Here is a 25,461-nt window from a genome sequence, read left to right on the forward strand (position 1 = left end):
TTCTATTTATAAATTCCATATAAATGGAATTTATATAAATGTTAGTTGATGGTTAGCATTGATATGTTTGGGCAGAAGAACCTGCTGCTATATTTCATGACTCGATCACTCCATGTTGGTCGCCAGTTGCAGAAGGGTAAATGGATTAAATATTTTCCCTGTGAAACCTTTAGTACTTCAGAACAAAAAAAAAGCATTTTGAAGAAGCTTTTGCACCCCTAAAATATCGACTTATCGGTTCCCATGTGGATGCTGCTTCAAGTTCCTGTCAAATCTGGATTTACCTCCGATTTCCCAGTATTCCACACTCCGTATTTTGCTTATTACTAGGAATGAAACTGCAGATGCTGGTTTACACCGACGATAGACACAAAAAGCTGGAGTAACTCAACGGGACAGGCAGCATCTCTGGAGAGAAGGAATGGGTGACGTTTCAGGTCTCGACCTTTTTGTTAATCGTTTGCTTATAACGTTCCGCCTTTTAAAAAAATGGCTGACAAGCTTTCATAGGCAATTATCCTTTTAACATTTGTGTTTATATCTGTAACCATCTTTAATGGTTATTTTTATTCATAAATAGGATCTAGGCATTATGGGCAAAAACAAAAGGATTGCTCATCTGTATTTACCCTTAAAGCTGGATTGAGCTACATTCTTGACTATAGTAAACCATGTCGTGAAGGTGTTCCTAGTGTTATAAGGTGGTGAGTTCCAGCATTTTCATATCATATCATCATATATATACAGCCGGAAACAGGCCTTTTCGGCCCTCCAAGTCCGTGCCGCCCAGCGATCCCCGTACATTAACAGTATCCTACACCCACTAGGGACAATTTTTACATTTACCCAGCCAATTAACCTACATACCTGTACGTCTTTGGAGTGTGGGAGGAAACCGAAGATCTCGGAGAAAACCCACGCAGGTCACGGGGAGAACGTACAAACTCCTTACAGTACAGCACCCGTAGTCAGGATCGAACCTGAGTCTCCGGCGCTGCATTCGCTGTAAAGCAGCAACTCTACCGCTGCGCTACCGTGCCGCCCATTTAAGTTAGCGATGACACAAAAAAAACAATGGTACTTTTCCAACTAAGGATTATGTGTAGGAAGGAACTCCAGATGCTGGTTTAAACCGAAGATAGACACAAAAAGCTGGAGTAACTCAGCGGGACAGGGAGCATCTCTGGAGAGAAGGAACGGGTGACGTTTCGGGTTCAGAATCAGAATCAGAATAACCTTTATTGTCATCCAAAAAAGCCAAGTCTTTTGGACGGGATTTCGTCACCCACAGTCCAATAATTAGAGCAATAAAAATAAGCAATTTCACACACAATCACAAACCAACACAAAACAAAAAAAAGAAACATCCATCACAGTGAGTCTCCTCCAGTCACCTCCTCACTGTGATGGAAGGCCAGAATGTCTTTTTTCATCCCCTGCCATCTTGAGATCATTCCTCCCTTCTTCCTAAAGATATTGCTTACCCAGCAAGTTCATCAGACTGTTAAGAGTAAGCACATTGCTGTAGGCCTGGCATTGTGAAGCAGGTGGGCTTTTTATGGTAATCTGGTAGTCTCGTGGTCACCATTACTGCAGATAGGTTGTTATGCCGGAGTTATTCATTTGCTTGGGTTTAAATTCACTGGAGTTTAGAAGGATGAGAGGGGATCTTATAGAGACGTATAAAATTATAAAAGGACGAGACAAGCTAGATGCAGGAAAAATGTTCCCAATGTTGGGGGTGTCCAGAACCTGGGGACACAGTCTAAGAATAAAGGGGAGGCCATTTAAAACTGAGGTGAGAAGAAACTTTTTCACCCAGAGAGTTGTGAATTTGTGGAATTCTCTGCCACAGAGGGCAGTGGAGGCCAATTCACTGGATGAATTTAAAAGAGAGTTAGATAGAGCTCTCGGGGCTAGTGGAATCAAGGGATATGGGGAGAAGGCAGGCACAGCTTACTGATTGTGGATGATCAGCCATGATCACGATGAATGGCGGTGCTGGCTCGAAGGGCCAAATGGGCTCCTCCTGCACCTATTTTCTATGTTTCTATGCAAAGTCTCCAATTGCCATGGTGGGATTTTAATTCATCATGGCCGATGAATAAGGTAGATCTGCTGTAAGAAAATAACTGCAGATGCTGGTACAAATCGAAGGTATTTATTCACAAAATGCTGGAGTAACTCAGCAGGTCAGGCAGCATCTCTGGAGAGCAGGGGTAGATCTGCTAATACTAGTCCTCTAATTAAGATACTATTCTACCCTTTTCCCCTCTAGCTCTTACAATTCTTACTCCATTTGAGACTCTGGGGGTTAGGGAAGTGCTGTTTTATTTTTTTATATATGCGGTTGTAACAAACTCTCTTAAAGTCACCTTTCGTAGCAGAGAGAAACCAAAGTGTTTTACATACAATGAAGGTATTTATTCACAAAATGCTGGAGTAACTCAGCAGGTCAGGCAGCGTCTCAGGAGAGAAGGAATGGGCGACGTTTCGGGTCGAGACCCTTCTTCAGACTGAGATGCTGCCTGACCTGCTGAGTTACTCCAGCATTTTGTGAATAAATACCTTCGGTTTGTACCAGCAACTGCAGTTATTTTCTTATACTCTCTCTTACATACAATGAAACGCTTTTGAAGTGTGGCCATTGTTTTAGGGTGAGAAGCATAGAGGGGGAATGAGGCAGTTTCCTCAAATACAGCTAAGAGATCAATGCAGCAAAGATAGAAAAGCTTGTGTGTCACAGGCTTAAAGCTAATCTTGCTTCACCCAACTGAGCAATTTTGTCGGTGCACAGATATGACAAAATGCCTCTTCGATGCAAACAAACACTGCGCTCTGTGGCAAAAAGATCCATCTGCTCTGATGTGCTTTGGAGTCCAGTTAGCATTAAAATCCTGGGAGAACTAATTCGCAGAGTAAAATTGATTCTACTGCTGCTCCCCATTATTCTCGCTGTCTTCCATTTAGCATGTTAGTTTCCTGACAGTAGAGTACACAGCACTTAGCAGCTGCTTTGTGAAACCATCAGTCAGGATATTGCATGATAAATAGCAGGTATGGAGGTTTAGTGGCATTTTGTTCTGCTTCAGCAGTTTCAGCCTGACTTTGGAAAAGTCATCATGTGGCATTTTGTCAAGGGCTGCAACAGAAGATGGAAGCGGCGCGGTAACTTATTACACAGACACGTGAGTTATGATGTCCTCCAGATGTATTGTTCATGTGTGAATAATAAGTCAGGAGATGGATAATTATCCTGGATCTCGTCACGCAGGCCAATTCCAACCACACGGCTTTGTCCTAAGCAGACTCTGCAGTAATGATGGACTGTCTCTGTATTGTGGCGAAAGCCTGTTGGAAAGGCAGGGCAGGAGATGAACGATTGCTCCAAGAGTTGAGTTCATTTATTTATAGTTGAGTTCTGATGGTAATGAAATTCATTGGTTTTGTTCCATTTGTGGCAGTTATAGTACTCGTGTAAGTGTACCAGCTTTACCTTTGGGTAGTTTCATTTTTTGTTTTGTTGCAGGGTGTTCACTCGGCAGATTTTTAACACCACAAATGTTAGTGTGTTCGAATTACGAATTTAGTTGGTGCATTGTAAACTATTGCTGAGAGAAATTCCCTCCTTTGTCCTGAACCTTCTGCCAACGTAACTGAAGCAGACCATTTTGGGGGTTCACAGTCCCAGTTCTCCTGGAATAGTGGACATTATGTGGAGTCCATTCGGTGTTAACTGTCGTATTTTGAAAGACTGGAGAGACTAGGCTTGTACACACTGGAATTTAGAAGGATGGGAGGGGATCTTATTGAAACATGTAAGATTATTAAGGGATTGGACACGCTAGAGGCAGGAAACATGATCCCGATGTAGGGGGAGTCCAGAACCAGGGCCCACAGTTTAAGAATAAGGGGTAGGCCATTTAGAACGGAGATGAGGAAAAACATTTTCACTCAGAGAGCGGCACGGTGGCGCAGCGGTAGAGTTGCTGCCTTACAGCGAATGCAGCGCCTGAGACTCAGGTTCGATCCTGACTATGTCTGTACAGAGTTTGTACGTTCTCCCCGTGATCTGCGTGGTTTTTCTCCGAGATCTTCGGTTTCCTCCCACACTCCAAAGACGTACAGGTATGTAGGTTAATTGACTGGGTAAAATGTTAAAAGAATATTGTCCCTAGTGTGTGTAGGATAGCGTTAATGTGCGGGGATCGCTGGGCGGCGCGGACTCGGTGGGCCGAAGGGCCTGTTTCCGCGCTGTATCTCTAAATAAATTTAAAAAAGAAAAAATTAAAGATCTGTGGAATTCTCTGCCTCAGAAGGCAGTGGAGGCCGATTCTCTGGATGCTTTCAAGAGAGAGCTAGATAGAGCTCTTAAAGATAGCGGAGTCAAGGGGGTATGGGGAGAAGGCAGGAATGGGGTACTGATTGTGAATGATCAGCCATGGTCACATTGAATGGAGGTGCTGGCTCGAAGGGCCGAATGGCCTACTCCTGCACCTATTGTCTATTGAAGAAAACCCTAAAGTGAAATAAAGAGATGAAATAAATGCTGTTACAATCAATGCAAGGTGAGGATAAGAAGTGAAGAGGAGGCTATGATCTCCTGCTACCTGCAGGCCAAGCAGGAACAGGTATCTTGCTAGGTATCTAGCAGGAACAGGTATCTTGCTAGTACTTCATCTATCGACTGTGGTTAGGTTGCTGCTGTAGATTGCTTCTGATTGTTTTATGTGTTAACTACAGAAGCATAAATTCCCCAGCTGTTTATTTCACATTCTCTCCTCCATGAAGAGTCCTATTGTGGGAATGGATCAGAAGGGATTTTCGTATTGTGGTTAAAAAAAACTCGCCTCTGCAGTTCATAGGGGGTCAGGTAAAAATGACAAATGATTCTCAAGACGATTATCCAAAAGTCTGGGAAGAAATTAGATGACACCGTTTTTTTTCCTATTAAACCCATTAATTAGGCTACCCTGGCATGCTTTAGGTAGTATAAGAAAATAATTGCAGATGCTGGTACAAATCGAAGGTGTTTATTCACAAAATGCTGGAGTAACTCAGCAGGTCAGGCAGCATCTCAGGAGAGAAGGAATGGGTGACGTTTCGGGTCGAGACCCTTCTTCAGACTGATGTCAGGGGGCGGGACAAAGGAAGGATATAGGTGGAGGCAGGAAGATAGAGGGAGATCTGGGAAGCGGGAGGGGAAGAGAGGGACAGAGGAACTATCTAAAGTGGCATGCTTTAGGATAATTATTTAAAAGACCAATTAAAAAAAATGCTTGGATTTGAGGATGAATCTTAGAGGCTAGCAAGGTTGCCATTCATGATATCTGGCCCAGACTACACTGAATGGTGCCAATGTGGTCTGCAATACCAGGGGCATTCAGAATTTTGTTTTAGTTGAAGTATTGATCTTTGTTAATGACAGCTAACTGTTTAGAATCATGTCCTGTCAGCCTTGCACTAGGTATCTGTTTGTGTCAGAGTTCCTGTAAGTCCTTATTCAGGAAAGAACTTATGGTGCATCTCAGCATAAATAGAGTGGGGAGTCCAGTCGTGTGGTTTCTCTGTGCTTATTTTTCTTGGTCAGTTTACTTCAATTGACTAGCTGCACTATCATTATAAATCATTTGTTTTAAAAGTTGCCTATTACTTTCCACATGTCATGCTATGACAAGATTTCAAATGACCAATAAAGTAGATTGATAATTTTCAGACAAGAGAATTTTTTGTTGATTGTTTGGTTAGATTGCGCAACCTAAAAGAGATTTAAAAGCAGTTTTTAGTGATGTCTCGTGATTTGATCTAAGCTTCTCTCCAGATGATTTAGTTTCATTTATTTAGTTTCGTTTAGAGATACAGCGCGGAAACAGGCCCTTGGGCTCACCGAGTCCGCGCCGACCAGCGATCCCCGCGCAGTAACACTATCCCGCACACACTAGGGACACTTTACATTTATACCAAACCTATTAACCTACAAACCTGTACGTCTTTGGAGTGTGGGAGGAAACTGGAGCACCTGGAGAAAATCCACGTGAGAACGGGGAGAACGTACAAAATCTGTACCGAATGCACCCGCAGTGAGGATCGAACCCGGGTCTCTGGCGCTGTAAGGCAGCAACTCTACCGCTGCGCCACCGTGCCACCCCTTATATGAATATTCTTTAGAATTTGGCTGTGAGCAAAAAAAAGAGAGAAATTGGGCTTTTAAATAACCAGCCATCCCTATTGCAAAGGTGTAAATGTAATACTTTATACCTTGTTATCATTAAACTGGCAGAATATGGGACAGGAGGCATATTTGAACGTAATTTACTATTATATCCAATCATAGGACTGGCACTGGGTATCACTGTTCTTTTCTCAGTTACTAATCCATTTTAGAATCTTTTATAGACAATAGACAATAGACAATAGACAATAGGTGCAGGAGGAGGCCATTCGGCCCTTCGAGCCAGCACCGCCATTCAATGTGATCATGGCTGATCATTCTCAATCAGTACCCTGTTCCTGTTTCTCCCCATACCCCCTGACTCTGCTATCCTTAAGAGAGCTCTATCCAGCTCTCTTTTGAATGCATTCAGAGAATTGGCCTCCACTGCTTTCTGAGGCAGAGAATTCCACAGATTCACAACTCTCTGACTGAAAAAGTTTTTCCTCACCTCAGTTCTAAATGGCCGACCCTTTATTCTTAAACTGTGGCCCCTTGTTCTGGACTCTCCCAAAGGAGCAAAGGCGTGATGGAATTGTCCTTTAAGCCCCTGAATATGCAAAATATCTACAAGTCAATGAAATAGTTGTAAAATCCAGTCGCTGTTAGAACTTTGCAATTGCAGAAGCCACTTTGCAGGCAACCACCTACCTCAAACAATAATGAAAAGATGATTGGGGATGGGAACGTTGATGGGAAGGAGGGATATGGGCCAAACGCAGGCAGGTGGGGCTAGCACAGATGGGGCATCTTGGTTGTCATGGGCAAGTTGGGCCGAAGAGCCTATTTCCATGCTGTACAACTCTATGGCTCTATAATCATATCTATGCTGGGTGAGGGGTAAAAAATTGCTAGGACATCAGATCAACTCCCCACCCGTTCTGCTCCACAATAGTGCATGAGATAACTTATTTCACAAAATGCTGGAGTAACTCAGCAGGTCAGGCAGCTTCTCAGGAGAGAAGGAATGGGTGACGTTTCGGGTCGAGACCCTTCTTCAGACCCATCAGCACAGGAGCACCACAGGGCTGTGTGCTCAGAACCTTGCTCTACTCATTCTCTACCCTTGACTGTGTAGCCAGACAGAATTTCAATGCCATCTTTAAATCTCTTAATCATCCCACTGTTGTTGGTCGATTAACGGGTAATTACCAAATCAGAGCACAGGAGGGAGATTGAAAATCTGCATGAATGGCGCAGGAGCAACAATCGCTCTCAACGCAAGCGAGAACAAGGAGCTGATTGTTGACTTGAGAAGGGGAAAGCCGAGGGTCCCTAGAACCTGTCTTCATCGATGGAGAGAGTCTACAACTTCAAGTTCACGGGCGCGCATGTCTCTGAAGATCTGTCCAGGTCCCAGCACATTGATCAATCATAAAGAAAGCTCACCAACGCCTCCACTTCCATGGAAGATGAAGGAGAGTGAGGTATGTCGACGTATGTTGAACTTCTGCGGGTATACGAGAGAGAGCGTGTTGGTCGATTGGATCATGGCCTGGTTCGGCAACTCGAATGCCCAGGGGTGAAGATTACAGCGAGTGGGGTGGACACTGCCTGGTCCATCACAGATACTGACCTCCCCACCATCGAAGGGATCTACAGGAGGCACTGCCTCGAAATGGCAGCCAATATCATCAAAGACCCACACCGCCCTGGTCATGCCCGCATTTCACTCCCACCATTGGGAAGAAGGTTCAGTAGTTTGAAAACCATGGCCACCAGGTTCAAGAATAGCTTCTTACCAACACCCACCAGGCTCTTGAACGCTACGCAACGCCAACAGCAAATACGGACCATGGATTGCCTTTGTTTGCACTAAAAACTCTGGGGTTTTTGTGCACTAATATTGGGGCTACTGATTAACTGTTTTTTGACTGTACATTATCTATGCGTATTGTTTTTACAGACCAGTTCTGCGGCTGCAAGTAAGAATTTCATTGTTCCATTGTCATTACCTTAGACAATTGAACACTCTTGAGTCTTGATATTTATCTGAGTGGTCAGGTGAGACTTCTTTTTCAAAGGTCGCACCTTCAGCAGGACAGGTTTGTATTGAATAATGGACTCGTACTCAACTCCCCGGAGTGGACTTTGAGCCCTAAATCTGTTCACACTGAGGTCAAGGTACCTCGACTTTGCCAATCAAATTTGAAAAAAAAGCTACCTCGCCTAAAATGAGAATAGATAATATTTTTAATATAAAGAAGTGTCGATCTTCTTCTAAAATACATGGATGTGGTGGATGTTTATGTTAAATTTTATTGTTTTATTTGGCTGTGTGTCTTGTTGCTTTTTACTTAGTATGGCTGTATGGTAACTCAAATTTCACTGTACCTTAATTGGTACATGTGACAACAAAATTGATCTTGAAATCTTACATTTGTCAAATGTAATGCTGACCAAATTCCATGCAACTCTGTGATGGTTAAATGAGCTTTGAGATTTGCCTCGAGATTTTCAGCCTCTTTTTTAATTCACTTTTCAGCTCCACACCCGCTTTTCCCATCCTTCCATCCACCTGTTCCAATTGATGCCAGACATCACGAAGGGCGCTACCACTATGACCCAACTCCTCTCGCCCCGCTCCACCTGTAAGTATGATTCCTCACTGTACTGATTAGCCTCGGTTAACTACAACATATCATGAAATGTATGTGATTAATTGTTTACATGGTCCAGTCAAATGAGATTATGTGCACCCAATTTTTTTTCTATAAAAAGGAAATGGTACTCTTTACTTCAGCATCAGAGTTTGTTTTTAAAGATTAGCTTTGATTCTTTGCGATGAGACTAGCAGCGAATTGTCTTATTATTCTACGATTAACCTTTGCACCAGTTGCTTCACAGTGAGAAACTTGGCATTCGCAGACAGGGAAGGGTTTGATGAGTTGTTACTTTATAATAAAGCATGACAATAGACAATAGACATTAGGTGCAGGAGGAGGCCATTCGGCCCTTCGAGCCAGCACCGCCATTCAATGTGATCATGGCTGATCATTCTCAATCAGTACCCCGTTCCTGCCTTCTCCCCATACCCCCTGACTCCGCTATCCTTAAGAGCTCTATCTAGCTCTGTCTTGAATGCATTCAGAGAATTGGCCTCCACTGCCTTCTGAGGCAGAGAATTCCACAGATTCCATGCTAACAAGAAAGTTGTAGTTGGTCCATTTTGGAATAAGCGATTTTTTAAATACTTTAATTGGACACATACCTGCAAAAAAAATCCTCTCTGGCACCAAAAAATGACTTTTACAAAATATACCTTCCACTGATTTTCCCCATCTTCCTTCATTTCCGTTTCTGTACACTTGACATTGAATTCTATATTCTAGTTTGCACTTTGCTTTAGACTGGAACCTTTGAGGGTGATAGCACAGAGAGTTGATGAAGGCAGAGCAAGACGTCATGTGGCAAGATGGTCAAAAAAGTAAAATCCCATGGGATCCCCACAGGCTTAGGTTGGTGTACCCAGGTACTAAGGACAGCAGCAATTCAAGAAGGTAGCTTACCTTCTCAAGGACAACTCAGGAGGAGCAATCAACTCCTAGCTCATCCCGAGAAGCCCACATCCCTGAAATGAATATATATATATATTTTAAATGTGCCCTTGGAGAAGGTAATAATCACAACTGCATCGAAACAGGCTCTTCGGCCCATTCAGTCTATACCAACCATCATGCACCTATTTACACTTACTTTAAAGATTTAGTCCCTAGGTTTCTGACCTCTATTAAGGAAAGTACTTCCACAATATAAATATTACCTAAGCCTGTGGGGATCCCATGGGATTTTACTTTTTTGACCATCTTGCCACATGACGTCTTGCTCTGCCTTCATCAACTCTCTGTGCTATCACCCTCAAAGGTTCCAGTCTAAAGCAAAGTGCAAACTAGAATATAGAATTCAATATCAAGTGTACAGAAATGGAAATGAATTAAGATGGGGAAAATCAGTGGAAGGTATATTTTGTAAAAGTCATTTTTTGGTGCCAGAGAGGGTTTTTTTTTTGCAGGTATGTGTCTAATTAAAGTATTCGAAAATTCACTTATTCCAATATGAACCAACTACAACTTTTTGTTAGCATGGAATCTGTGGAATTCTCTGCCTCAGAAGGCAGTCGAGACCCTTCTTCAGACTGAGGCTAACACCTAGCTAAGAAGGTAGCTTACCTTCTCAAGGACAACTCGGGAGGAGCAATCAACTCCTAGCTCATCTCGAGAAAATGCTGGAGTAACTCAGCGGGCCAGGCAGCATCTCGGGAGAGAAGGAATGGGTGACGTTTCGGGTCGAGACCCTTCTTCAGACTGAAGAAGGGTCTCGACCCGAAACGTCACCCGTTCCTTCTCTCCCGAGATGCTGCCTGGCCCGCTGAGTTACTCCAGCATTTTGTGAAACAAATCTGTGAATGCTGGGGTTGGCATCAGTTAACTGCTGGAAGCTTGCCTTCTGTGCAATACAGATAGTTGATGTGGATCAATTAGTAACGTTTTCTAGCAGGTTGAAACATTATGGATTCAACATACATCAATGTTTGAGTGGGTAGCATTTAGGCTGTCATTTTGTTGCAATACCTGAAGAGCACTGCACTGTCAGTGGAGTCCACCTTGAGATGAGACATTAAATCAAGATGTCACCTGCCTGTACACACCGACATAAAACACTGCAATACAACAGTCGTAAACTATTCACATATCACATAATATCAGCTAAAGGCTGATTAACTGATTCTTTAGTCTTTCATGGGATCTTTCACTGTGTAGTGTGACAGGTTGTCGAGCTCCACATGCCTGCAGTAATTAATAGACGTAGCTTAAGATAAACAAGCTGGTACTGTTCATAGCATGTTTTTTGAAGGAACTGCCTCAGAAGGCATTTAAAGGCCAATTCTCTGAATGCACTCAAGAGAGAGCTAGATAGAGCTCTTAAGGATAGCAGAGTCAGGGGTTATGGGGAGAAGGCAGGAACGGGGTACTGATTGAGAATGATCAGCCATGATCACATTGAATGGCGGTGCTGGCTCGAAGGGCCGAATCATATCATATCATATCATATATATACAGCCGGAAACAGGCCTTTTCGGCCCACCAAGTCCGTGCCGCCCAGTGATCCCCGTACATTAACACTATCCTACACCCACTAGGGACAATTTTTACATTTACCCAGCCAATTAACCTACATACCTGTACGTCTTTGAAGTGTGGGAGGAAACCGAAGATCTCGGAGAAAACCCACGCAGGTCACGGGGAGAACGTACAAACTCCTTACAGTGCAGTACCCGTAGTCAGGATCGAACCTGAGTCTCCAGCGCTGCATTCGCTGTAAAGCAGCAACTCTACCGCTGCGCTACCGTGCCGCCATGGCCTACTCCTGCACCTATTGTCTATTGTCTATTGTCTAACTGCAGGTGCTGGTTTAAATCGAGAGGAGCATTCCGGTTGTTGTTAGAATTTGGGAAATAGATTCTGTTTAAAGGTAAAGAGTTCATTGTTGAAGGTGGACACAAAATGCTGGAGTAACTCAGTGGGGCAGTCAGCATCTCCGGAGAGAAGGAATGGGTGACGTTTCGGGTCGAGACCCTTCTTCAGACTGAGAGTAGTCAGGGGAAAAAGCCTGACTCTCAGTCTGAAGAAGGGTCTCGACCCGAAACATCACCCATTCCTTCTCGCCAGAGATGCTGACTGTTCAGAGGATGGCATATGGCACTGTATTTAATGAGGGGAAACAAAAATGTGGCCATTGCAAAAAAAAAAATCAATATGAAGTCCTTTCGGGGTATTATAGAATGTTGAGTCAAATAAATTGTCCTAAACCACTTAATTCTGCACTCTTCGCCACTCATTTAAAATTGCTGGTCCTTGTGGTGGTGGTGAGTTTAAATATTTATCTGCTCGCAAAAGCTGAGTCTAGATTCTGCTGGTGCTGTGGGCGGGTGCCTACTCAACCAGTGGAGGGCCCGACATTCACTGCTTCGCACTTCCGCGCCTTTAGTCGAGCACACATTAATCAATCATCGCATGCTGTTTGGGTCAGTGACTTCTGCTTGCCTGTTCGGCCCTGAAGAGGCAGCCTGCTGGTTTTCACGAGGATGTTGACTGGCTAGGACGCTAGCAACAGCTGCAAGTAGACCCATGGAAGGTGGGTCCTTGGGGTTAGGAGGCAAGGTCAGAGTGGGAATAAACAGTTTCTTATGGGGTCTGAAGAATACCATCTATATACTAAAACTCTTGTTTGTTTGTTTGTTTGTTCCTGAACTACAGCCAAAACGGTACACGATAGCGCGACGATTTTAGGCCCACCTTACTCACCGTCATCCCTTTGGTGCTATTGGAGGAAGTTTCATTGAAATCGGTGTTATATTTTTAAAGATATTCACATTTTAAAGTTTAAATCTATCTCCTAGGAAGGAAGGGGGGTGGAGGGAGGGAGGGGGAGGAGGGAGGATAAGGGGGTTGGGGGGATGGAGTAGGGGGAGGGGAGGCGGAAAGGGAGGGGAGGAGGGAGGGGGAGGGGGGGACGGGGTGGAGGGGGGGAGGAGAAGGTGCTGCACCAATGCAGGAGAGGTTTGGACCCAACGGGTCGTCCACTTGGTCCAGTTACCTTTAAGCCTCATACATTCCCGACACAAAATATGGGCGGCACATGGCGCAGCGGTAGAGTTGCAGCGCCGGAGACTCAGGTTCGATCCCGACTACAGGCGCCGTCTGTACGGAGTTTGTACGTTCTCCCCGTGACCTGCGTGGGTTTTCTCCGAGATCTTCGGTTTCCTCCCACACTCCAAAGACGTACAGGTATGTAGGTTAATTGACTGGGTAAATGTAAAAATTGTCCCTAGTGTGTGTAGAGTTAATGTGCGGGGATCCCTGGGCGGAGCGGACACGGTGGGCCGAAGGGCCTGTTTCCGCGCTGTATCTCAAAATCTGTATCTCTAAATCTAAATAAACATAGAGGCCACATAACTTACGAACCCTTGGAATATATTTAATAAATTAGTGGTCATGACTGAGACTAATTCTGTCCTTTGAGATCAATGATAGTACAGTATATTGAAGATACTTTGTTTGGATGAGCTTCTTCTTCTTCTTCTTCCGTCGTGTGTCTTCTAGACCTGCAGCTCCGTTGAGGCGAGCCAGGCCGACGGGTCATCGTCCAGGTCAATCAGACCTCGTTCACCATTCGGTGGGCAGTATTTGGGGCAACTGGTGACTACGTGCTCCACTGTCTGTGTTGGGTCCCCACACTCACAGGAGGCACCGTCCACGAGACCCCACCTCTTCATCGCTACTTCATAGCATCCGACGCCTGTCCTCGAGCGATTGAGGGTTATCCACTGCTTTCGGGGCAGGTCCTGGCCAGGGATGTCAATAGACAATAGACAATAGGTGCAGGAGTAGGCCATTCGGCCCTTCAATCCAGCACCGCCATTCAATGTGATCATGGCTGATCATTCTCAATCAGTACCCCGTTCCTGCCTTCTCCCCATACCCCCTGACTCCGCTATCCTTAAGAGCTCTATCTAGCTCTCTCTTGAATGTATTCAGAGAATTGGCCTCCACTGGCCTCTGAGGCAGAGAATTCCACAGATTCACAACTCTCTGACTAAAAAAGTTTTTCCTCATCTCTGTTCTAAATGGCCTACCCCTTATTCTTAAACTGTGGCCCCTGGTTCTGGACTCCCCCAACATTGGGAACATGTTTCCTGCCTCTAACGTGTCCAAACCCTTAATAATCTTATACGTTTCGATAAGATCCCCTCTCATCCTTCTAAATTCCAGTGTATACAAACCTAGTCGCTCCACTCTTTCAACATATGACAGTCCCGCCATTCCGGGAATTAACCTAATAAACCTACGCTGCACGCCCTCAATAGCAAGAATATCCTTCCTTAAATTTGGAGACCAAAACTGCACACGGTACTCCAGGTGCGGTCTCACTAGGGCCCTGTACAACTGCAGAAGGACCTCTTTGCTCCTATACTCAACTCCTCTTGTTATGAATGCCATCATTCCATTGGCTTTCTTCACTGTCCATGGGTTCACCGATGTAGTGGTGTAGCCTAGATGGTTCCTCTGACTTCCACTGGTGGTCTCTCCATCTCGACTTGACCCAGGTGGCCTTGGAAGTGTCGGACAGTGTTGTACGGAGCAGCTCATGGGCTTGCGTGGCAAAGGGGCGCCGTGACTTGAGGCGCACGTGTCGTGGTGTCTCTGTGACGATCTGATGGAGAAGGTGGAAATCACTGGTTTGTGCCTTTCGAGAAAGGGATGAGCTGGGTCGTTGGTATACTGACAGTCCATAACAACAGGTTTTAGCATATAAGCACCACATTGTTACTCCTCTGTCCCATCCAGAGCTGGGCATCAGAAATCATAATTCATCAGAGCCCTTCATGTTAGAAATAGATTAAATATCTGCTGCAGCAAGAGTCTTCACAATATGGCGGGACTGTCGTATGTTGAAAGACTGGATTGACTAGGCTTGTATACACTGGAATTTAGAAGGATGAGGAGATCTTATCGAAACGTATAAGATTATTAAGGGGTTGGACACGTTAGAGGCAGGAAACATGTTCCCAATGTTGGGGGAGTCCAGAACAAGGGGCCACAGTTTAAGAATAAGGGGTAGGCCATTTAGAACTGAGATGAGGAAAAACTTTTTCAGTCAGAGTTGTAAATCTGTGGAATTCTCTGCCTCAGAAGGCAGAGGAGGCCAATTCTCTGAATGCATTCAAGAGAGAGCTAGATAGAGCTCTTAAGGATAGCCGAGTCAGGGGGTATGGGGAGAAGGCAGGAACGGAGTACTGATTGAGAATGATCAGCCATGATCACATTGAATGGCGGTGCTGGCTCGAAGGGCCGAATGGCCTCCTCCTGCACTTATTGTCTATGTCTAATATGCCCTTATAACTGTGACCTAGTCATATAGTATAGACTTTGATTCCGTTGATGTCAGCTAACATTACACCGGTATTTACACTTTGACTAATGGTTTATTCTCTCTCTCAAGCAGTGATACTTGTAAATTCATACTGTTGGTGACTTCCACCAAATAATTAATTGTGGGTCAGGTCTTTTCCTGTCTTGTTAATGTTCAACTCCCAGTGAAAGATAACCATGGGATTATTTAAGAGCATGCTATGTTTGATTCTCATTTGGGAAAAACAAAACCTCTTGAATTTCAGATTTATAAAATCAATTAGCCATGCTAATATGATAGTATGATTGTATACCATTACTTTTTAAGTTAATACTAGACCAAGTGGACCCGTTGGGCCCAAGCCTCTCCTGCATTGGTGCAGCACCCTCTCCTTCCCCCCTCCCCCCACTCCTCCCTCCTCCATCCACCTCCATCCCTCCTCCCCCCTCTCTCCCCCTTCCCTCCTCCCTCCCCTCCCCCCCTCCCTCCCCTCCCCCCTCCCTCCCCTCCCCCCACTCCATCCCCCTCAACCCCCCCTTATCCTCCATCCTCCCCCCTCCCTCCCTCCCCCCTCCCTCCCTAGGAGATAGATTTAAACTTTAAAATGTGAATAACTTTAAAAATATAACACCGATTTCAATGAAGCTTCTTCCATTAGCACCAAAGGGACGACGGTGAGTAAGGTGGGCCTGAAATTGTCCCGCTGTCGTGTACCGTTTTGGCTGTAGTTCAGGAACAAACAAACAAACAAACGAGAGTTTTAGTATATAGATGGGTTAGAATCTCTTGAAATTAGAAACGTTACGAATCGGACAAAACCAATGTTTATGCAAGATTGTTGAAGAAAGGAAACGTTGGAGCTCATGAAAGTAGATCGTGGAGAAAGCGAGCAACATGAAGGATTTTACGGGACCCGCATTTAGCTTGAAATTTGTCATCATTGCACTTGATGCTGCTTTGTAAAGTTACAGTCTGTCCTGAAACACCGCGATTACCGGCAGTGGAAATTGCACGCTACATTTCCATGGTCTGTGCTGTCTGCATAAACAGGCACATGATGATTGATGGGAATGCCATCTTCACAAAGTAACAAATGTCGTACAGCGCAGGCTTAAAGGAAGATAGTAGAAAAATGAACGAGAGTACAGGAGATAGGAAATATAAGTTACAGACAGAAGGAGATAAATTTACTATTTTAGGCAAATAATGGATTTATTGCAAACAATAGGTCGATGCCTACAAATATTTTTTTAATGCATATAGATTTAACCATTTTATGGTCAGCTGCATCCCTAAATGCACCAGTTGTATTTATTGAAGGGCTGATTTAGTTTCATTAGAATTGACTAACAAATGCAATCAATGTGCCACCGCGAGTCAATTGCTAATACCTTTGATGCAGCGGAATACCCATGTCGCATCCAGCCATGCTTATGGTAATGAAATGAGCGCCAAAATATATTCATGAATCTCTGTTATTAGAGGATCAATTGACATGTTGTCCGCTTTGTCGCACTTGTCATTCGGGGGGTTTAACGGAAAGAAGAAACTGAAGCAATCGCGAGCTGATTAATGGGCTTTGCTCCTTCTTTGGTCTTAACCACCTTTACAATAGCCTGTAGGGTGGTTAGTTCGACAAGGAAGGAGGATTTGATGGGCTCCCACAACCCAAGCAACGTGAGGAAGCCACCCACACCCAACCAGAGGTGCATATGATTCAGAAAAACCCAAAGGATTACTCAGAGTAAGAGCATTGACTTTGTGAGGAGGGGATTGTCTCGTGCAAACTCGGTAGAGAATGCTGTCACCGAGCCAAAGATCCACTCCCATCAAATGTGTTATTGATGTCCAGAAGCGAATTAAAAGAAACATGAAACGTTTGGCATGCGAGCTCTTTGAGAGCTGCATTTAAAACTCTTTAGTGTAAAATGTCACAGTCAGCGCTTAGACGTATTTTCAGATCATACTTCGTTTGTAGGGATGATCAGACATCTGTATTTACAAGGAAATCAAAGGTAATATTGTGCGAAATGGGTCGTGATATCTAGATGGCACCGTGCATACCCGTGATTGCATGGACTGAAGAAAAAATGAAATTGTTTTAAAGCAAGTCTTCGACAGTGAACAGAAGGAATCATTTTTAACCCACTTAACTGAACGCTAAACACATGCCTAATATTTTACAAATACTTTTCGAATCAGACTGCCATTGCAGACTTGTAATTACAGAGCAAATATGCCTGCAGCTAGGCAATAAATCTGATGTAATCTCTGTGTGCATTAAGGAGAATAATGGGGGCTGTTTGTGCATCAAGCTCTGAGAATTTGCAAGTGTGGATATACCCTGATATCGTAGACATCACCCAGTCATGTCCAGTGTTAGAGTCCTGTTATTTCAGTTGTCAAAAATTGGGTCCAAAAGGTTTGCACAGACAAGGCTAATTTGGATAAGACCGCATCCTTTTAGTGCCACCAATAATATGAAATAAAATTAAATTAAAAGCTCATAAAATGAAATATGTTTCATATTAGCCACTTGACACTTAATTTGCCCCTGAATAAGGAAGGAAATCACAAATTAACCTGCCTATGTTTTTCTAGGCAGGTCTTATTAGGGTTAGTAATAACTGCAATTATCTCTGTGATAATATTAACCTATGAGCATATGAATATGCACTCAAGAATGGTGCCTTCGAAGCATTCCCGAGTCAAGTGCGTGAATCTTGCCTCGGTTCATTAGGCAGAATTATTCTTGCAATAGAAGCAGTGCTGTGAGGCACAGTGTGGAGCCATTGAACATTTTCAAGCCTCAAACTTTAGCAACACAATAGATACACACACACACACACACACACACACACACACTGCTCCAATAGTGGCTCCTATTGCTTCTCCTCTGGTTGTCCTTGAATATTCTCAGCCTAAACTAAAGGTGCGTGTGTTCTCCTCTTACCAAGTTATGTGAGTAGGGTTTCTTTTCGGAGAGGTGAGACTCGCTGGCATCCGCGCAGTAATGTGCAATGTATTTTCTAATGTCTCAGTGGGACTGAGTACGCACATTCTTTATCCCAACATCAGTGAAAGAGCAACAAGCGAGCATCGCAAAGTACTCTGCCCTTTACCTTTCAGCTTGTGACCCTGAACATCTCTGATGATTCACTAGATTATTCACTTGGAAATAGTCCTCTCAGCCTCCTGACCGATAATCCATTTAATAAAATGCATGCCTAACTCCCAATTCAAAGTACCAGGACATATTGTGGACTAAATGCAGCATGTCTATGTATTGGGAAAGAAAGCTGCAGTTGCTGGTTTAAATCGAAGGTAGACACAAAATGCTGGAGTAACTCAGCGGGTCAGGCAGCATCTCTGGAGAGAAGGAATGGGTGACGGTTTCGGGTCGAGACCCTTCAGTCTGAAGAAGGATCTCGACCCGAAACGTCACCCATTCCTTCCCTCCAGAGATGATACCTATATATTACCTCAGTTTACATGGAGGTTTACAAATCAAAAGGTGATAAAATTGATTGTAAATTGGGTATCAAAATTATGGGGTTGGAAGTAATGATCCAAAAGGCGGTTACCTTTTGACCTTATAAAACCTTATAGATGTTGTCAATAATAATTACCTAAGGAATGAAGCCAAAAGATAGCATGGTGTTTGAAAACCTGTGGAATTTAGTGCAAGGTTATTTGTGCAGTAATCAGCAGTATTAGTCAAGCAAGGAGATATTGAGTGAAACATTGGCAAGCACTGAACCAGAATTAAGCTTCGCCCTTTAGAGGCCAGTGTTAAACCTGTTGCAGCCTCTAATCTGCGAGGAAGTGGACTGTGACAGGCTTTTCAAAACACAATACTCGAACGACTATTAAAGGCAAGGATATTTTTTGCAGCAGGACGGAACAGAAAACCAAGCCATGATCTTGGCTGCTTTGTCTCGGAGATGCAGAACAGAGAGGAAATAAAGCATTTGTTTCTGAAAACTGACTTTGTTGCCCGGTCCAAAACAAAGCCAAGTTCAGAATTAATTATAAAACCATTTAGTGTTTCCTTGTTCCTGTAAATAATCATAAGATGAGAGGATAATTACAATCAAGTTAGAACTTGAGTTCCTTGGGTTTCAGGAGGGTCAGTCAACTGCAAACATGATACTGCTAAAAAACAAAGAATGGTCTTTCCTTTTTAAAAAAAAAGTCAGTATTGCCCACAATATCACAGAACAGACAGTGAAGACCAGGTTCATTTATTGTAATCTGAGTGTTTCCAGGCTCTCAGCCAGAAGAAAACATGCCTTCTGTATTCAGAAGAATGTCGAAGGCAGAAGAAAATGTCCCATTTGTTGAATTACTGCTGCATCTTACCAAGAGATGAACAAAAGCTCGACTCATTCCAGACACTCATCAGCTACAATAACAAAGTTGATGTCTTTTGTTGATTTTACTTATTTAACTTAGAGCAAAACTGTCTTAAAACAATCACAGGGTTTTTGTTTGGGTAAATGAAAGGATTGATCTTGCCTTCACATGAATGAATGAGTGAATTCTATTGAGTGCTGTAGCTAATACAGTTGCTAAGATTTTTAAAAAAACATGAAGATACAAAATGCAAAGATACCGAAGGGGTCAAACCGTTTCAAATGATATTTCAAATATTTAATTCCAAAAACTATATTACATATCACTGGGTGATGTGGTGTAACTAGTAGAGTTGTCTATGTGAAGTTTGCATGTTCTCCCTGTGACTGCATGTGTTTCCTTTGGGTGCTTTGGTTTCCCCCCCACTTTCCAAACTATGCAAGTTCACGGGCTTTTTTGTTTTGTTTGTTTCATTTCTCTCAATTTTGTCATTCCATTTTGAATGGAGTTACCAACAAAGTAGAGAAAATAAAATAATACTTGAACTGAAAATATTGCTAAAGATTCTTAAAATCTCCATGTTTTATGGACTCGTGTACCATTTGAATGGTGACTATCCTATATTTTGGATAAAATACTCCAGCTGTCTGTTTAGGGTATGAAATGTTTCTTTGATTTTCAAAATTTGGGCCCATCTGTTGTATACTTGGAACAGAAGGCACTCCACAGACATCAAGAAGATGAAAATTGTTGCTACCTTGAACCAAAACGTGACTGGATTTTTTGTCTTCAACTTGTCGCCATCAGATTTTTAAGAATTTTAGTTTAGAGATACAGCGCAGAAACAGGCCCTTTCGGCCCAACGGGTCTGCGCCGACCAGCGATCCCCACACATTAACTATCCTATACCCACTAGGGACAATTTTTACATTTACCAAGCCAATTCACCTACAAACCTGTACGTCTTTGGAGTGTGGGAGGAAACCGAAGATCTCGGAGAAAACCCACGCAGGTCACGGGGAGAACGTACAAGCTCCGTAAAGACAGCGCCCGTAGTCAGGATCGAACCTGAGTCTACGGAGCTGCATTCGCTGTAAGGCAGCAACTCTACCGCCGTGCCACCGTGCCGCCCTTCGTGGTGAACGAATCAGATTTAGAATGAAACCATCTTTTCTAGCTTGCAGCTGTTGACCTCAAGAAATGTTTTAATTCTGAAAAGACCACAAGCTGGCCTAAATGGCCTCTGTCACATTCACTGTGCTCAACTGCAGAGGTTTTGATGCTGTCAGTCAGATGTACCACACAGCAATGTTTTAGATTATTTTTGATTTACTTTCCTGATGATCAGCTAATGATTTGAGACTGATTTTAAAACTGATTTAATGATTTGAGACTGATTTTAAAACTGATTTAATGATTTAATGATTTGAGACTGATTTTAAAACTGAGGTGAGAAGGAACTTTTTCACCCAGAGCGCTGTGAATTTGTGGAATTCTCTGCCACAGAGGGCAGTGGAGGCCAAATCACTGGATGAATTTAAGAGAGAGTTAGATAGAGCTCTGGGGGCTAGTGGAATCAAGGGATATGGGGAGAAGGCAGGCACGAGTTACTGATTGTGGACGATCAGCCATGATCACAATGAATGGCGGTGCTGGCTCGAAGGGCCAAATGGCCTCCTCCTGCACCTATTTTTTGTATGTTTCTATAATCTGGCCTGACCTACCAATGAATCTGAAAGTGTTGGATATTCCTTGTCATAGTGTCCTGAAATAATAAAACAGTGAAACAAGCAGCTCCTTGGATCAAACTCATCTCTGAGGGCTGATATTCTTTCTGCACCGCTTCCGATAATCCTTCAAGCAAGGAGAGATTTATGAATGAACTGATCTGTTAAGGTGCAAGGTTAGACTTCAGTAGGTTCCTCATCCTTATATTTTAACGATTTAAGTTTTGGCTTCATCACCAAAGCCCTCATAACCTTGTAGAAACAGTGTTATCACTTTGAGTGGGTTAAGTATCAGTCATCAACAGAGAAACAGGCCCTTCGGCCCACTATGTCTATGTTGATCGTCAAATACCTATCCACACTAACCACATTTACCTGGAAGCCATAAAGCTGACTCCTGCTCCTAATTCGGTGTGTTTCTGTGTAAGCAGTGGTCTACCTAGTTACATATGCAGATACAGCATAAATCCCTATTTTTGTACTCTGTGCAATAGCTAGTGAAGGAAAGATTGTGTTTGTCTCTTTAACCTGTAGGGCAACCTTTAAGGATTTCAGAATGAACACACCCCCCCACTCAAAAAGCTACAAGTAAAATAAAAGAAAATGTAAAGTATACGTTATAAGTATGGAGGACATGGTGGCGCAGCGGTAGAATTGCTGCTTCATAGCACTTACAGCACCAGAGACCCGGGTTCGACCCCGACCGCGGGTGCTGTCTGTACGGAGTTTGTACGTGCTCCCCGTGACCACGAGGGCTTTCTCCGAGATCTTCGGCTTCCTCCCACATTCCAAAGACGTACAGGTTTGTAGGTGAATTGGCTTGGTAAATGTGTAAATCGTCCCTATTGTGTGTAGGATAGTGTTAATGAATCGCTGGTCGGTGCGGACTCGGTGGGCCGAAGGGCCTGTTTCCATGCTGTATCTCTAAAACTAAAAACTAAAAACTAAGTACACAAGGAAGAAAAGAATAACTGCTGAAAAAGAAACCCAAGAAACACACTTCTCTGGATTAAGTTTAATTTTCTGCCCAAATGATTAATTTATACCTTCCTGCAGTGTAAAGCATTCCTCCTCTCTGGCAATTACATAGCCAGTGTTTGAATCATTGTAAAACTTTTTCATCAACACCTCTTTATGCCTTGTATAAAGATCTATATTATTGATGTATGGTAGTAAAACTGCTGGCAGTTAGCATATCTGATCTGAAATATCATCTCAGTTTCCCTCTACTGAGTTGCTTAGTATTTCCAGCATTTTATCTTTTTCTTTAAGATTCCTTTTTGTCTTTTTTTTTTTTACTGACCTTTGTTTGCTCATCTCTTCAGACTGCCACTGGCTTTCTTCCTTCCATCTGCAGTTCTCCTTTTCTCACTACTCAGTCTTTGTTCACCTTCCTGTCCACCGTACGAAGATAGCGCAAAACATCCCTCATCACACCAACCCACGAGGATGTCGATTCCATTCTTCGTGACTTGCAACTTATTTGGGCTACACAGATCTCATCTTCCCCAGAATTGATCCCAATGCCCAAAGAAACGACGATCAGCCATGATCACATTGAATGGCGGTGCTGGCTCGAAGGGCTGAATGACCTCCTCCTGCACCTGTTGTCTATTGTCTAGTGTCTATTGAAACCAAAGCCTTCCCTCCTACACCATGTCCATATTCACCCATTCATCTGCATTATCCTCCTCCATCCATACTCACTGTGTATGGCACTATTTATTGACGTCTTCCCCTAACTTGTCAAAATGTGCCTGCAGCATCTCATCCTATTAATCCACCTACCAGTGTGGATCACGACCCGTGAAGAATGACAATCGTTGCCCGCCCTGGTGTTGAATTCCCTCACCTATATTTGTGTTAAGGAAGGAACTGGAGATGCTGGCTTCAACCGAAGATAGACACAAAACGCTGGTGCAACTCAGCAGGCCAGGCAGCATCTCTGGAGAGAAGGAATGGGTGACGTTTCAGGTTGAGACCAATCTTCAGACTGCAGTCTGAAGATTGGTCTCGACCTGAAACGTCACCCATTCCTTCTCTCCAGAGTAGCTGCCTGTCCCGCTGAGTTACGCCAGCATTCTGTGTCTATCTATATTTGTGTTAAGTTGTAAATGCTGCCGTTGGATGCTACGAAATCAATCCACATCTTACCAGCTGCAGCTCGTTTGCACGAAAGGCGAACTGGATGCACTCCAATGACAAAGACAGAGCAGATAAATTGCATGAAATGTATAAAGCAGCATCTTCAACTATTTGATGATTACACCGTGTTTTGGGGGCTGCCATTGCTTTTCCCTCTAAGCATTTAGATTTTTTTTTAGATTTTTTAGATTTAGAGATACAGTGCGGAAACAGGCCCTTCGGCCCACCGGGTCCGCGCCGCCCAGCGATCCCCGCACATTAACACTATCCTACACACATTAGGGACAATTTTTTTAACATTTTACCCAGTCAATTAACCTACATACCTGTACGTCTTTGGAGTGTGGGAGGAAACCGAAGATCTCGGAGAAAACCCACGCAGGTCACGGGGAGAACGTACAAACTCCGTACAGACGGTGCCCGTAGTCAGGATCGAACCTGAGTCTCAGGCGCTGTTTAGTTGTTTATCACGCAGTAATGTTAATTATTTTTTAACCCACAGTTTTGTTTACCAGTCCCATTCAAGCGTAAAGAGTGTTTATTTGACATATGCACCAAATATAACCTGAAACAATGAAATTCATACACGCTGCAGCCTTACAGGCCCATCAGATACAACAAAAACAACAAATATATAACAGATTTTCAGTTGTGTAGGAATGAACTGCAGGTGCTGTTTTAAATCAAAGGGAGACACAAAATGCTGGAGTAACTCAGCGGGACAGGCAGCATCTCTGGAGAAGAAGGGTCTCAACCCAAAATATCAACCATTCATTCTCTCCAGAGATGCTGCCTGTCCCGCTGAGTTACTCCAGCATTTTGTGAATAAATACCTTAATAATCTTATATGTTTCGATAAGATCTCCTCTCATCCTTCTAAATTCCAGTGTATACAAGCCTAGCCGCTTCAGTCTTTCAACATATGACAGTCCCGCCATTCTGGGAATTAACCTAGTAAACCTACGCTGCACGCCCTCAATAGCAAGAATATCCTTCCTCAAATTTGGAGACCATAACTGCACACAGTACTCCAGGTGCGGTCTCACTAGGGCCCTGTACAACTGCAGAAGGACCTCTTTGCTCCTCTTGTTATGAAGGCCAACATTCTTCACTGGCTCCATTGGCTTTCTTCATTGCCTGCTGTACCTGCATGCTTCCTTTCAGTGACTGATGCACTAGGACACCCAGATCTCGTTGTACGTCCCCTGTTCCTAACTTGACACCATTCAGATAATAATCTGCCTTCTTATTTTTACCACCAAAGTGGATAACCTCACACTTATCCACATTAAACTGCATCTGCCATGCATCCGCCCACTCACACAACCTGTCCAAGTCACCCTGCAACTTCATAGCATCTTCCTCACAGCTTACACTACCACCCAGCTTTATATCATCTGCAAATTTGCCAATGGTACTTTTTTTAATCCCTTCATCCAAGTCATTAATGTATATTGTAAATAGCTGCGGTCCCAGCACCGAGCCTTGCGGTACCCCACTAGTCACTGCCTGCCATTCTGAAAGGGACCCATTTATCCCCGCTCGTTGCTTTCTGTCTGTCAACCAATTTTCTATCCGTGTCAGTACCCTACCCCCAATACCATGTGCTCCGAGAAATGCACAAACATACTCGAAATATAAACGCAACAGAAAAAAACCCTTCAGACGATAAATGTCCGGTGGAACATCTCCAGCCTGTCGGAAATATTTTAGTAACTGCTCCGAACTGTGGGCTCCAACTTTGGGCTTTTGTTCTTTTGTGTCCCTTTGATGGGCTGGCCATATCCTGGAGACTCTGAATGTATTCAAGCGCCCGGAACACCAGCGTTTGGCTGCTTTTGTCTCCTTTTGTCGAACTGTTTATTTTTTGTTTCTTCCCACGCCGTTTGCTGTCTTCCCTTGGACCACTGCTTTCCTGCACGATTAACATTCCTCGAAGTCTTGTCTCCAAATTCTCCTGGCCGACTTGCCTTTGCGCTCGTGATTTGTGCATTTCCTCGCTGAAACTTTCACTTCTTGCGATCATCATTAGCTAGTTTAAGAAATGACTGCAGATGCTGGTACAAATCGAAGGTATTTATTCACAAAGTGCTGGAGTAACTCAGCAGG

At 43.6% G+C, this 25,461-nt stretch overlaps 1 protein-coding gene across 2 annotated transcripts in view; it reads left to right on the forward strand.

Moving 5' to 3' along the window:
* Positions 1-25,461, forward strand: part of LOC144592950 (transcriptional activator GLI3-like) — a 341,472-nt gene that overhangs the window by 186,795 nt on the left and 129,216 nt on the right. For both annotated transcript variants that reach the window (XM_078398314.1, XM_078398315.1), the window contains exon 4: positions 8,697-8,802. In XM_078398314.1, the coding sequence (XP_078254440.1) occupies positions 8,697-8,802 (106 nt within the window). The remainder of the gene's footprint in view (positions 1-8,696; positions 8,803-25,461) is intronic.

Source organism: Rhinoraja longicauda, chromosome 4 (assembly GCF_053455715.1).
Source record: "Rhinoraja longicauda isolate Sanriku21f chromosome 4, sRhiLon1.1, whole genome shotgun sequence".
Classification (NCBI taxonomy): Eukaryota; Metazoa; Chordata; class Chondrichthyes; order Rajiformes; family Arhynchobatidae; genus Rhinoraja; species Rhinoraja longicauda.